At 36.2% G+C, this 15,022-nt stretch overlaps 1 protein-coding gene across 2 annotated transcripts in view; it reads right to left on the bottom strand.

Moving 5' to 3' along the window:
• Positions 1–15,022, bottom strand: part of MSRA (methionine sulfoxide reductase A) — a 337,239-nt gene that overhangs the window by 299,846 nt on the left and 22,371 nt on the right. The window contains exon 1 of one of the 2 annotated variants that reach the window (XM_074338345.2): positions 4,183–4,210. The exons of the other annotated variant lie outside the window; for it this stretch is intronic. Coding sequence (XP_074194446.1) covers positions 4,183–4,195 — 13 coding nt within the window. The 5' untranslated portion in view covers positions 4,196–4,210. Of the gene's footprint in view, positions 1–4,182; positions 4,211–15,022 lie in introns of those variants that run through there. 2 annotated transcript variants of the gene reach the window in all.

The following is a 15,022-nucleotide window of genomic DNA, read 5'->3' on the forward strand; positions in this document are numbered from 1 at the left end:
AGCCTTCTTCCCATGCTCGTAAGAAAGACTTTAAACTTGTTAGACCATCAGTTGGTCTGCTCCATGCTTAGGCCACCCCACCAAGGTACAGTGCTGGGATCCTTTGGGGACACGGGGAGAGGGGAAATGCAAGACGATGGAGGGCCAAGTGGGAGGGACTCGTGCTCAGGGTCATTGTGGACCAGCCAAGTCCTTATTTTATATTGTCTCCAACCGCTACCTGGAAGGATTCTAACTTGGTCACAAAGAATGTGGCCCTACCCTCCTCCACACCATCTAAACACAAACCAGCAGCACAGACTCAAGATAAAAGCACAGTGCTTTTTGTCTCTCAACCATGAGAAGAAAATTCTCTTGATCAAGTAAGACCCAAGAAGATAATAATCTGGTTTACAACTTGGTTTCTTCTTCCAAGAAATCCTTATTGGGTGGGCATTACGTACCAGTCTCTGTGCTAGGCACTGTTGCTAGAATTAAATGAGGTAACAGGTAAACTATAAAGAGAAATACATTTATCAGTTATTCTTATCCTTCCCCCTAGCTCCACTTACACTATGAATTCCTTATGGGCAGAAATCACATCTTAGTATCCCCTATATCCAGCATAGTACCTGGCACAGAACAGGTCCTCTAGGAATATTTGTTGAGTGACTTCCGCAGTCCAGACCTACAGCTGAAACATGTCTCATCCCCATTCCATCAGCCACCAGCCCATCAGCCACCAGCCCTGACGCAGGCCTTGGCAACCATAACAGCTTCCAAGTTCATCTCCCTGGCTCATGTGACTTGTATCTCCTTTTCAGAATCTAAACCTATACCTTCTTTTTATATTAGAAAAAAACTGCATGGAATAAATAAGTTAAAGGCTCATTTATGTCTAGAGTCAACAGGTATATTATGCTAATGAGTCTGTTGTTGAACAAAGCTAAAGAAAAAACAAAACAAACAAACAAAACCATAACATTAGAGATTACAGAAAGTAAACTGATTGGTCCATTTAAAATAGACCTGCCCCAGCAAATTTACTTTCTAAGGACCATGCTGGCTTACAGATGTAGGGTAGGGTAGGGTGGGGTAGGATAAGGTAAGAAGAGGAGGGGAGGGTAAGAAATAGAAAGGGAAAAGAGAAAGGAAAGGAAGAGAAGCGAAAGGAAGCGAAGGGAAGGAAAAAGAAGGGAAGGGAAGGGAAGGGAAGGGAAGGGAAGGGAAGGGAAGGGAAGGGAAGGGAAGGGAAGGGAAGGGAAGGGAAGGGAAGGGAAGGGAAGAAAATCCCTCATAAACAGGCCATGGTTTTTTACATAGCAGCCACATCTTTTAAAGTCCAACGATACCTCCTTTGACATAGGTAAAATCTAGAATGTGAGCAGTGGTTTAATCTTCCCTATTCAATTTCTTCCTCACACTATTTGAATTGCTTATTTTACACATCTGTCAGAAGACTTGAACAACTGAGGCTTTTTGGCCAATAAGATGCAACAACCTAAATAATGGTAAAACAAAATCGTATAGCTATACAGGTTACAACTAATCTCCTGATTTTTTTAATAATAACACTCTATAATATATATGTTGTGCAATAAAAGTTAATATATTTTAATCTACTGAAATAAATCTTGTTACAATAGTGCTCTTTTCTCTCTAGGCTTTTGTACATATACTTTAAATGTATTCCTTCCGCCATGTATATGGCTTCCTTCCCCATTACCCAAAATAACTTCATCAATAAAATATTAGCATACTTAAGTGGGTACTCAATAAGCATTTGTTTAAATGAATAAATGAGGGAATAATTATAAAATCCTGGACTAAGTTCTCTTGAGAGGTTTGCATTAATTTATAGAATTATGTGTTTATACGCTCAGGTATATACATCTAAATAGGCTTAATAATCGGCATCAAGTAGCAGTTAAATATTAATCCACTTCTGTCCTAATAATTCTACTTCAAAACATTATGTAATTCAAACTACAATGAATATATGCTGAGGTAGAATTCGTTCATTTACAATCATGAGTATTTACATACTTTAAAATAAGATTTGAAATATTAATACTAATAGGAAAATAATGAATAACCTAAATGTCAATGTTTTTGTAATATAAAAGTTCTAAAAGTAAAGAAGAATGCATTATGTTAAGCCTACACGCACGTGTCTGAAAATGTAATCAACACAATTTCTGAAAATACCTTTAAAAAAAGGTTGTACAAAGGAGTGTCTGTTATACCCAGTTAACAAGGAGCATCTTAACATGAGACTTATTTCATTTTAAGATATGTAACAAGTAAACGAGAGAGAATATGTTGGTAAGAAATTTTATTGGGTATTACAGCTAATATTTATTATCAAATCTTAAGTCTAATACATACTACAAAACATAGCTTTACCACTCTCGAAAAATTTAGTATTTCTTAAGGTATGTTCTGACACCTTCGTTTTTTAATTGGCTTATTTTTTATTATACTGGTAGAAAATAATTGGACATAAAACAGTCTGAATATAAAATAAGTTTGTTGTTACTGAGTTCGCTGCAAAGAAGTTAGGAAACAAGCTAGCAAATAATTCTTTTAACGTGAAGGGCAAAAGGTCTTAAACGAAAGAAGTTGTATATTTAGCAAACCTGGTTAAGAAGTAAATTAAAGTACATAAAAATCGGTAATAAGACGGTCACTATTAAAATGTAGCTCAAATTTAAACTTATTTACTGAAGTTTCTTTTTGTTTCACATACTGTTGGTTTTCAGTATAGGCGCACATGAGCCTGTGATCAGTTCAAAAAGGAAGCCTGTAGCCATGCAAAACACCTCCTTTTCCAGTGCCTACCAGCATTGCCTTTTATGTCTTGGCGTCCATTTTAGGAGCATCAGCGAGGTGGTGGATAAAGAAGCTTATAAAACAAAGGTTGTCATTTTGGCAACCCACATAACCATTAAGTGATTTCATTGTATGGAAGATCAAGATGGTCATTAGTAAAGAAAAAAAAAAGTTGAAGGAAATACTTAACCTTAACTATGCAAACACCTTTCGTAGGTTTCATATATTTTTAAACAGTATTTATGTATTAAATGCCACTCTCAGAATTGCTATGTCATTATAATACTATAAAAACCATTTCAAACAATTGATTATTGAAGGCGCACAGTAATATAAAGCTATAAACAAACAAAAAAATTTTTTTTGTGAAAGGATTAACAAATCCATTACATACTCAAAACAAAAGCATCCTGGAGCAGTCTTTTATACTGTCCAAAATGATTAGCACTTATGTGAATATATATGATTTTCCTGTATTCTTTTAGCATATAAAGTAAAAAGAAAATATAATATTACAGGAAGTCAGAACCTACTACAACTCAAACTTTCTTCTTTTAGAAATAGAATACTTACAATGAGGGTGGTCCACAAAAATACGTGCCTTACAATTAACCTCTCCTACTACAATGCTGATTTTTAAGAGCAGAACTATCATAATCCAACCATAACCGGGCCTAATAGGAACTATTTATTGTTAAAGAAATTAGATATAAAGTATACATGTAAGTAAAATACTGGGTAGTATTGAAAAGAAAATCGATGAACTTTCTATATTTTCCTTCTACTTAAAAACATTTTGAGAGAGCCGAGCTATAGTAATCGTTTTATGATACAATCTAATCAGCTAAAATTAATGCAATATTTCTCCATGTATTTCAAGCACAACTTATTCAAAAGATTTAAATTTCTATTCTCTATCATTCCCAGCCATTTTTGCCAACATCATAAAAATTACCTTTTACCATTTCCTTCTCACAATGAGAATTCCCTAATCGCACACATCTTTTAGACTTAGACACCTCCCCACCCACCTCCCCACCCACCTCCAAAAACTGGTTCAGAGCAAAGACACACACAAAAATAATGACCAAGCTCACATTTCTTGTTTGCCCTTCAAGCGAAGTCGGGTGTCTTCAGCTTGCCTTTCTGGTCTTCAGTGTTGTCACTCATTGCTGGGGGATGTAGTTTAGGACAGCACGAAGCAGCAGAAATAAAAGCTGTTGCTTTAAGAAAACGTTTTCTTAAACACATAGATAAAACAACTTTTACTCTGCCTTCCTGGCTAGGTTGCATAAAATCTTAGAAAGCCTCCTTGAAAAGTGAATGTCTACAAATGGGAAAAATAAAATAAAATAAAATCTAAAAACTTACGTTCTGAACACATTCCGAAGGATGTCTGATTTGATTTGAAAGCAGGTTTGTATTGTTGAACAAACTTTTATTTTGCAGAAAATTAATATCCTCTCTAAATACAAATTTGCCTTGCCATCTTCTACATTAATCCTGTCTCTCATGGTATAATCATACATGCAAAAAATCAAGTACAGTATTTCCCAAATGCATGGACACTGTGGAAGCTTCATTTTGAAACAGGCTTTTATTTCCCTTAATACTGGTGACTAAACGTCATTATATGTACCAACACTTTCAAATAGCCCAAGAGACTTAAAAAGCCTTCTAAGTTTGAAAACCAAAAAGTTCTGAGTTTTTCTGTACCCCAGGACGGTTTTCTTTCCTGAAGCTCAAGCCGAGAAAGCAGACAAAAGAAGCTGATTTGACTGAGCTGTGCCAAGTCTTGCCTTTTTTTCTTTCCTCAGCTCTCCCTCTGCCTCTCTCTCTCTCTCTCTCTCCCTCTCTCTCTCTCTTTCTCTCTCTCACTCTTTTGCTCCCAGTATGGCAACCTTCCGAGCAGTCTTGGCGGGGGTCCAGCCTGTGCCAGTCTGTCTGAATTCTTGTCTCCAAAAGATGTCCTTTGCGGATCAATTAATACATCTGAAAACAGGAAACTGCGGCACGGTACCGAAATCCTGGCACCAACAGCATCGACTTCTGCCAAATCACCTTACAGATTTCATGGTATCCTACCTTTCATAATCATTACTAACGTGTTCCCAGAGCAATAATGAAGTACTAGAAGCCATTCACTGCTCGGCAATGAGGAATCTGTTCCCTAGAAATGTCCATATGCGACATGTGCACAACCTGCAGTTAATCAAAATTCTCCTGTGAGAAGAGATGTACGTAACTTTAATAAGCACCACATACTGTATTTCTTTTTATAAGACTTGCTTTCTCTTGCCGTGCTGCAAAGAATCATGGGAGAATAGAAAAGGAGGCATACAGATTAAAATTAAAACTCTATGCCCAAATAAATCATGCTTTACCCTATGGGAAAAGAACAGTTTTGAATGAGCTGCGATTCCTATTATTAAGGAAACTCTAATATAAACTGTATCAATCCAAAATTTTACTGGAGATGAAGGGAAGAAGGAGTTTTTTTCAAAACATAAATATCAATTAAAAGGGAAAGAAAACAGGTTGGATTTAGTAAAATTACATGTATTTTAATATTTTTGAACCTCAAGTTTCATAATCACTTGTTTACTAAATTCATACGTCTAATAAGTATAAATAAATACTGTTAATTTTATTTGTAGCATGCACATCTTTTGAAGTAAAATAGCTGGTCTGCGCTTTCACACATCTACATGTCCTTTGTGGATCAATTAATACATTTGAAAACACGAAACTGGGGTACATTACCCAAGTCCTATCACCAACATCATCAACTTCTGCCAAATCATTTTCTGCCATTTCATTTAAGAATTCTTTTTACTTTTGATGCTTGAAAATACAGAATAGCTACACTCTATAATCACCATCGTTGCATAGAAACAACCCAGAATAATAGGTTCTAGTCCTTGGCTCTGTCTTTCTAAATTATGTAAAAGTCTCAAATTGCTCAATCTATATAACCCTCAGTTTGCTTATCTATCAAATATAAAAATCAGTGACTTCCTCCTCTGTGCTCCAAAAATACGGTTTATACTCAGTACACCTCCATTCCAATTGTATAGCAGTTAGTTGAGTATGTGTCCTCTACCATCCAAATGTGTCATCCTCACAGGCAGGACCATCTGTCACTTACCTAAGAAAACTGAAAGTCTTGCATAGATCTCTTCATATGCATGTGCTCAACCAATCTATTAGGGGAATGAATTACGGCAATGGATCACATAACTATCCCTCTATAAAGTTTCATAAAACAATGAAATATGATAATGAAAAACAAAACCATGTATTACTAAATCATAAAGTTGATAGATCAGAGAAATGCTACAGAGATTCAAGGGTTGAATTAAAGCACTAAAAAAATGTTCCACGCTATCCTTTCAAATAGGGATGGTGAAACATGGGCAGGATGACAGGGGGTTTGCAATTTATAATAAAATTATTAGAAACTAGAGAAAAAGAGAGAATCTTGAAAGCAGCAATGAGAAGTGACTCCTTACACACAAGGGAGCCTCAATAAGATTAACAGCTGATTGCTCATTGGAAACCATGGAGGCCACAGGGCAGTGGATGACATATTCAAAGAAAAAAAAAATCCACCAAGAAATCTACATCAGCAAAACTCTCCTTCAAAAATCAAGGAAAACTTAAGACATTCCCAGATAAACAAAAACAGAGTTTATTGCTAGCAGATCTGCCCTGCAAGAAATACTAAAGGAATTTCTATTTCAGGCTGAAGTAACAGGAGATTAGACAGCAACTCAAACCACATGAAGAAGCAATGAAGAGCACAAATAAAGGTAAATATAAAAGCAAATATTAAAGACTGTGTACACGTATTTTTTGTTTGTAACTCTTCTCCTATCTGATTTGAAAAAGTAACAGCATAAAGCAATTATGCCGTCTTAATTATAAATCTGTCTTAATGGGTACAAAATGTATGAAGATGTAATTTTTGACAACAGGATGAAGGAGGGATGGAAAGTACTACGTAGGAACAAAGTTTTGTATACTATTGAGATTAAGTTGATATTAATCTGAATTAGATTGCTATAAATTAAGACGTTAATAGTAATCCCCAGAGCAGCCACTAAAAAAAAATAAATAAGAGAATTAAAATGTTACCATAGGAAAATAATTTAAAATATTTATTTAACACAAAAGAAGGTAGTAGTGGAAGAACAAAGGAGAAAAAAACAAAGATACAGAGAAAATAGCAAAATGAGAGAAGTAAATCCAACTTCATCAGTATTTAAATTAAACTTAAATGAACTAAAGACTCCAATTAAAATCCAATTGGCAGAATAGATAAAAATAAATGATACAACTATATGCTGTCGGCAAGAGACACATATTATATTCAAAGATACAAAAAGGTTGAAAGTAAAAGGATGAAAAAATATATACCATGCAAACAGCAACTATAAGAGAGTGGAGTGGTTACACTAATATCAGACAAAATAGACTTAAAGACAACAACTGTTACTAAAGATAAATAAGGACATTCTACAATGATAAAAGAGTCAATTCATCAAGAAGATACAACTGTTATAAACATATATAAACATGTACATGCATATACATTACATATGTATAAACACATATACACATAACAAAAGAGCATCAAAATACATAAAACAAAAAATGAAATAACTGAAGGAAGAAATAGACAATTCTAGAAATAGACAATTCTCCAACAATAGTTGAAGACCTCAATATTCCACTTTCAATAATGGATAGAACAGCTATATACTCTGTTTCCCTGAAAATAAGACCTAGCCAGATAATCAGCTCTAATGCGTCTTTTGGAGAAAAAATTATAAAAGACCCGGTCTTACATTATAGTAAAACAAGACCAAGTCTTAACGTTAATTTTTGCTCTAAAAGACGCATTAGAGCTGATTGTCCGGCTAGATCTTCGGGGAAACATGGTGAAAGACCAGCAAGGAAAGAGAAGACTTGCACAACACTACAAAACAACTAGATCTAACAGACGTCTCTAACAGCATAAAGCAATAATTATAAATCTATGTTGATGGGCACACAAAAGAATACTCCACTCAACAACAGCAGAACACATTCTCAAGTGCACACAGAACATTCTCCAGGACAAAACATATGTTAGGCCATAAAACAGGCCTCAATAAATTTGAAAGTAGTGAAATCATACAAAGTATTTCTCCAACTATGATGGCATAAAAGTAGAAATCAATAACAGCATAAAAAGATTAGGAAAATCACAAATATCTGAAAATTAAATAACACTCCTAAATAACCAATGAAGAAATAATAAAGACTAGAGTGGAGATAAATGAAATAGAGAAAACAATAAAGAAAATCAGACAACGATACTGCAAGAAAACTACAAACCAATATCCCGTATGAATATAGATGTGAAAATGCCAAACAAAATACTAACAAACTGAATCTAGCAATATATAAAAAGGGTTATAAACCATGACCAAGTGGGACTTATCCCAGGAATACAAGGTTGGTTCAACATAGAAAAATCAATCGATGTACTATCACATATGAATAGAACAAAGACAGAAAACACTTTATGACCTCGGTAGACACAGAAAAAGCATTTGGCAAAACCCAACATCTTTTCATGATTAGAAACAGATCTGCATTAAAAAGAGCACTGAAGAAGGAGTAAGTGAAGGTAACATAAAAATTTTTTATTTTTTTTATTTTAAGTAATCTAACAGATAACAGTTTGTTCAAAATAATAGCAGCAATATCCTTGATTATATCCTTTGTGTATACGTGTGTGTATATACACACTTATGCATGCTTATATATAAGTGTAATGAATGACAGCGATGATACAAGGGACAGGAAGGACAAACTAGGATTATTTTGTTATTACAAGGTACTCACACTACTTGTGAAGTGGTACAGTGTATTTGAAATTGGATTTTGGTGAGTTGCAAATGTTTATTGCAAACTCTAGAGCAGTCATTTTTTAAAAAGTGAAAATAAAAGATACATAATTGATACTGAGTAAGGAGAAAAAAATGGAATCATATAAAATGCTCAGTTAAAGCCACCAAAAAGAAAAAACGGAGAAGACAAAACCAGGAACAAAGAACAAGGGCAACAAAATAGAAAACAGTAACAAATAGGGTAAATATTTACGTAGCTATATACCAATAATCATTCTAAACGTCAATGCACGAATTAAAAGACAAGAGATTGTCAGAATGGGTTAAAACATATATCTAGAGAAAAATTTGTACATAAATCATCATAGCAGTATTATTCGTAATAGCCCCAAAGTGAAAACAATCCAAATGTCCATCAATTGTATATAAACAATGTGGTCTATCCATACAATGGACTAGTTATTACTCAGCAACAAAAGGAATTATTATTTAAGTATCTCCCCAAATCCTGACTCTTCCATGTTTCTTCCTGGTGTCATAACATAAAAGATAAATTGCCTTTCCACAAAGCTCTAATATGGAATTGTGGTGGCCATTTATCCTAAAGCCAATCCAAATTATAACCCCTTTCTCCCGTCCTCTTCCCTTCCCTACCCTCCCTTTCCTCCCTCCCTCCTTCTCTCTCCTGTCTCTTCTCTCTTTCTCTTTCCTCTTTCTCCTCTCTCCACTGTCCATCATTACAAATTTAGTCATTACCTGTATTCATTTATTTCTTAAGTCAGTATTTATTGAGCACCGCTTATGTACAAAACATAAGGTTAGAAGCCTCAACGAACACAAAAATGAAATAAACAAATGGTAATCATGCAATAATAATAACCATGACAATAAGGACTTTCACAGTCATTAATTCATTCACTCCTCACCCAACCTTTGGAGAAAGACAGGTTATTTTACTTTATGGATGAGGAAACTGACATCAGAGGAAGTTATGTGACTTGTGGAGATCATCGGATACATATCTAGCGTACAGAAAATTGAAGCAATTATGTAATGAATTCAGGAAGACGGAATAAACACAGGCAGCCTCAGACATCCCACTACCTATTTAACAGTCCCTCTGAATGGTTAATAGGCACCTCAAAATCAACTTGGCCAAATCAGAACTTTTTATTTTTCTCAAAAAAGTTCATTCTCCTTTCAGCCTCCATTAAATGGTAGCACTGAACACTCAATTGCTCAACGTGAAAATCCAAGAGCCATCCCCACATCACCCACTAGAATTGATTCACCCCACATCACCCACTAGAAAGGAAAAAAGGCAGATAATACCAAGTGTTGGTGAGGGTGCTGCAAACTGGACCCTCGTATGTTGCTGGTGGGAATGTGAAACGGTAAACAGTTCAGTAGTTTCATTAAAAGTTCACCTTATACTTATCAGAGGAGCCAGCAATTTCCACCCCTAAGTCTACCTGGGGGAAAACAAGTTCACACAGACTTGCACGTGAACATTCATCAGATAGTTATTCCCAATAGCCCCAAACTAGAAACAAACCCAAAGCCCACTGCGTGGGAAATGGATAAACAAAAGGTGGTCCATCTATTGCTACAATGCAATAAAGAGGCACAAAGTGCTAATACACGCGACAACATGGATGCATCACAGGAACACTGCACTACATGAAAGAAGCCACACAGGAAACACTACAGATTATATGATTCCATGTCTGTGAAATACCTTTAAAACTACAGAGACAGAAAGCAGATCAATTGTTGCCTGGGCGGGGGTAGAAGATGGGATTGACTATAAATGGGCAGGAGGGAACTTTGGGGGTGATGAAAATATTTTAAACTGGACTGTACTGGGTTCACAACGGTACACATTTATTAAAAATCATCAAATGGTATGCTCAGAACAGATGGATTTTATGGTATGTAAATGATACCTTAATACAGACACACAGAAATCATTTAGCAATATTTACTGCATCCGAGGCACTGCAAGAGGCCCTAAAGGGGATTCTGAGATGACTAAAACACTGTCCCCACCCAAAGGGAGGCTTCCAATCCTTTTCTTCCAGTTGTAGGAACAGGACATGTATATGGCAATCATAGATATCATAAAAAATGACTGCCAAATAAATGGAACAGGTAACGAACATGATAAAGTCTGGAGGAAGGAGAGAGGATTGGAGTAAGGTGCTCAGAGAGGACTTACAGAGGATGTTAGTTTTAAATAAGGCCTTGAAGGATGAATGAAACTCAGGAAAGTGGAACATGGAGGGCATTCTTGAGAAAAAATTCAAAGGCAGGAATGCTCAAGAAATGTTAGCATTCAGTGGGACAGGACAGCCTGGCTAAAACAGTGGCCCACCAGGAGAGAAAAGGGTCTCAGACCAGCTGAGGACCAACCAGGAGGGCACCAAGCACGTGCTTCCTCATGGAGTTTCCTTAAACTTCAGGCATGTAAGTACCATGCTCATGACTTCTGCCATATTTGAAATGATAGCCTGATTTGTTCGTGATTAACTCAACATTTTTATGAACTCAATTCTTTTTTTTTAATTTATTGGGGTGACAATTGTTAGTAAAATTACATAGATTTCAGGTGTACAATTCTGTATTACATCATCTATAACTCAATTCTTTTTAACCTAGATTAATTTTTAAAAGAAAGTTTATAATACCGCTATAGAATAAAACCAGCATCATTTGCCAAAAGTAGAAAATAGTGTGAAAATGGTGTTATTAAATTCTCAAAGCCTGTAGCTGTCTCTAAGTGAGAGGCCTACCTCTATTAAAAAGAGAGGTTAACAAATGCTAGAGAAGGGTTAAAAACGTTCTAGTACCAAACGGACACTTTTACCTACCGTGTTTCCCCAAAAATAAGACCTACCCAGACAATAGTAAAATAAGACAGGGTCTTACATAACGTAATGTAATGTAATGTAATGTAATGTAATGTAATATAATATAATATAATATAATATAATATAATATAATATAATATAATATAACACCGGGTCTTGTATTAACTTTTGCTCCAAAAGACACATTAGAGCTGACTGTCCGGGTAGGTCTTATTTTCGGGGAAACACTGTAGATACAATGAGAAGAGTAGAAAGAGAGTTTTAAAAAGTTTTCTCACTGTGGTCCATGTTATTGAATGCCATATTCTTGATCCATCTAATATCACCCGGTGTTAGGAGTCCCACATTTTGGGAAACGTTGCCCTACAGTAAATCCTAAAAGGAAGCGACTGATAAGTATAACAATAACTAATATTTATTTAGCACTTATTATGTGCCAGATACTGTTCTAAACTCTTCTCATTTTATTTCATTTAATCCTGATAATAATAATACTTACCTCATAAGGGTATTATCAACCCATTTTTCAGGCTAGCAAACTGAGGCATACAGAGTTTAACTAATTTGCCCAAGGACATACAACTCGCCCAAAGGTATACAGTTAATGAACGACAGAGCTGGAACTGAACCCAGGCTGTCTCCAGTCTGTGCACCTAACCACTACGACTGAGCTGATTCTCATGTGAAATGATATTTCAGTAAGACTTATCTGGCTATGATTTGTTTAGTGAACTAAACGAAGGAGCAGCCAGAAGACTACTGCAATGATCCAGGCACCAGCTCCATGGGCCATCTGGGCCTGGAGGATTAATCGCCACTCGCTGTGGGCAGCAGAGGGCAGCAAAGGGCTGTGAGTAAGAGCTGGGCCCTTGCCCAGACTTCCGGCCAGCTGGCTTCCAGTAAAGAAGGGGAACCTGAAGACAAGGCTCATGTCAGAGATGCAGAGCCTACCCCAGGAAGGGCTGGGAACAACACGGTCCTTGGGGGACCAGAAGACGTAGACCCTGGAAGTCAGAAGGAGCCTGGAGAGAAGTCAGAGGTGCTGGAGAAGCCAACGCACTAGGCCCTGCCCCGTAATTCCTGGATGGCCACCCAAGATCCTCTTAGAATCGGAAACTGCCCAAGTCCTTTCATGTTTCACATCCAAAACATAATATTGACATCATAACATCTTTTTTTATTTGTAAACGGATTTCAAGTCTTTTAAAGAGTACAAAATTTGGCTATACCTTGGCCTAAACCTCCTCTCTTAAATTCAAACTATGCACTTAGGACTAGTATCTAATTCTCATACAAAGTGCTTTAAAATTAAAATTAAGAAATACATTTAAATGCCATTTGCAAGCTTCTGACAGGTCTGCAACATATTGAACAGAGATACCATTAATACAGAAACATCAAATTGCTTTATTACCTTAGATCTCCCAAAATCATTGTTTGAAAAATACAGGATAGCAGATAAAACTGTCAGAATAAGAAAAAAATAAAAACTCTTCAAAGAAAATTTCCTATGCATACTTTGATAAGAAAGACTCAAAAAAATTAATTACAAAAATAACTGATCTGGACGACCCAATTTGATGCTTAACTCAGGCCGCCTTAAATAAGCGGGAAAATTAGACATTGTAGGTCTGTGATTTTCTTTTTGGAAAATGTGATTTCTTATGTCCCAAGAGAAAAGCTGTAAGAGCATCAATAGATTTCTCTGGATATCAAACATTACTCCATTATTGTGAGTAAATTATATTTAGATCAAAATCAGATGAATTAAATTTCCCCTAAAATACCCAAGAGATTTTAAAAATACAAGGAAATGTGTCACATATCCCAAAGTAATATTTTATCCTAAAACCTCCATGGAAATGTCTCCCCATTCAAATAATTAGCCAGAAAACAAAACTAACCTGAGTTTTAGGTGTATTACATCCAAAATAACTTACTAAAATTAGATTGTCATTTGCTAATACTAAAATGAAATTTATAATCTTTGGTGCCCTTTAAAAATCCCTGGAAATAGGCCTTTACATTTTTGTTTTTAATCTAGGGGGGGAAAATGTATCTGAATTAGTGATAAGTCAGATACAAGCCCGAATTTTTATTTAAATGCTACGTACACGACTAGGCATGTAAATATGGTTAGGCATTTCCAAATTCTTGAGAAATTCGCCCTCTCATTCACAGCCACAAGGTTCATGGCTTAATTATTCTCTTCTATGTTATTTTCACCTTCCGGACTCAACTATTAATCATCCATTAGTATCACATGAGCACATCTATTTGTTCCGTAAATACCGTGTTTACCCGAGAATAAGACTTAGCCGGACAATCAGCTCTAATGCATCTTTTGAAACAAAAATTAATGTAAGACCCGGTCTTATACTATAGTAAAGTCCAGTCTTATATTAATGTTTGCTCCAAAAGACGCATTAGAGCTGATTGTCCGGTTAGGTCTTACTTTGGGAAACACGGTATTTACTGAACATACCTACTATGTTCAAGGGTAGATGCTCAGAGATAAGATAATGAAGCAGAAATAGTCCTTGTCTTCAAAGATATTACTGTCTTTGAAGTAACGAAGGGGGTATAAAATGTATGCAAGTGACAAGACTAAGGCAGTTCAAATACCCTTTAGTGGAAAGAAAGGTCCTTTGAACCCAATCACTCATTACCACCCCTTTTCCCCATTCTCTCTCCTACTTAGTCTGGCATTCAGTTCAAACTCCAGTATTACAAAATTTATTCCTAGGTCAATGTAGCAAAAATCCACCATCTCTGACAAAGTAACGTACAATGGTTTTTGAAATAGAAGGTGGGGCCCTTAGAGCATGGATACTAGCTAGAACCCATGCCACAAAGAGGTGGTAGATCTGTTCTGTGTGAGAAGTGTCAAATTTTCTTAGAAGGAGGGAGGAGAAAAGTGGGAGGTGATTGCAACCTCAGAGATGTACGGCTGTTTGCTGCACGAAGGGCCAGAGAGAAACCATGAATGGGGAGGGCTCGCTGAAAGGTGCTTGGGAGCAGGAGTATCTGAGGGAGGATGTTCAACTTTTTCATTGCACAGTCCCTCCTCCATTACTCCTGCCCCAATCTTCAGTAAAGTCTAGGACATTCTCACCTGTATTCATTATGGTGATAATTAATAAATAATAAAGGGGTCAATTCAGTGTGAAAAAGAGATAGTATCTGGGGATGCAAGAACCTAGAGGCAGAGGTAACCAAGAGAACATAAGCGTAAGCGTGTGTGTGTCTCTCTCTCTCTCTCTCTCTCTCTCTCTCTCTCTCTCTCTCTCTCTCTCTCTCTCTCTCATTTACAGGACTCTTAAGGATGGCTTTGGACTTCCATGGTTTGGAACTGGGTTTTCAGCTAAGAGCAGGAGGCTTCAAATGGCAAGTGGGTTACATAGTCAGCTCTTCCAGGTTCAGACCACCTAAGGGGTGCCG

This window comes from Rhinolophus sinicus, chromosome 15 (assembly GCF_057876585.1).
Source record: "Rhinolophus sinicus isolate RSI-liver-muscle chromosome 15, RSI-T2T, whole genome shotgun sequence".
Classification (NCBI taxonomy): domain Eukaryota; kingdom Metazoa; phylum Chordata; class Mammalia; order Chiroptera; family Rhinolophidae; genus Rhinolophus; species Rhinolophus sinicus.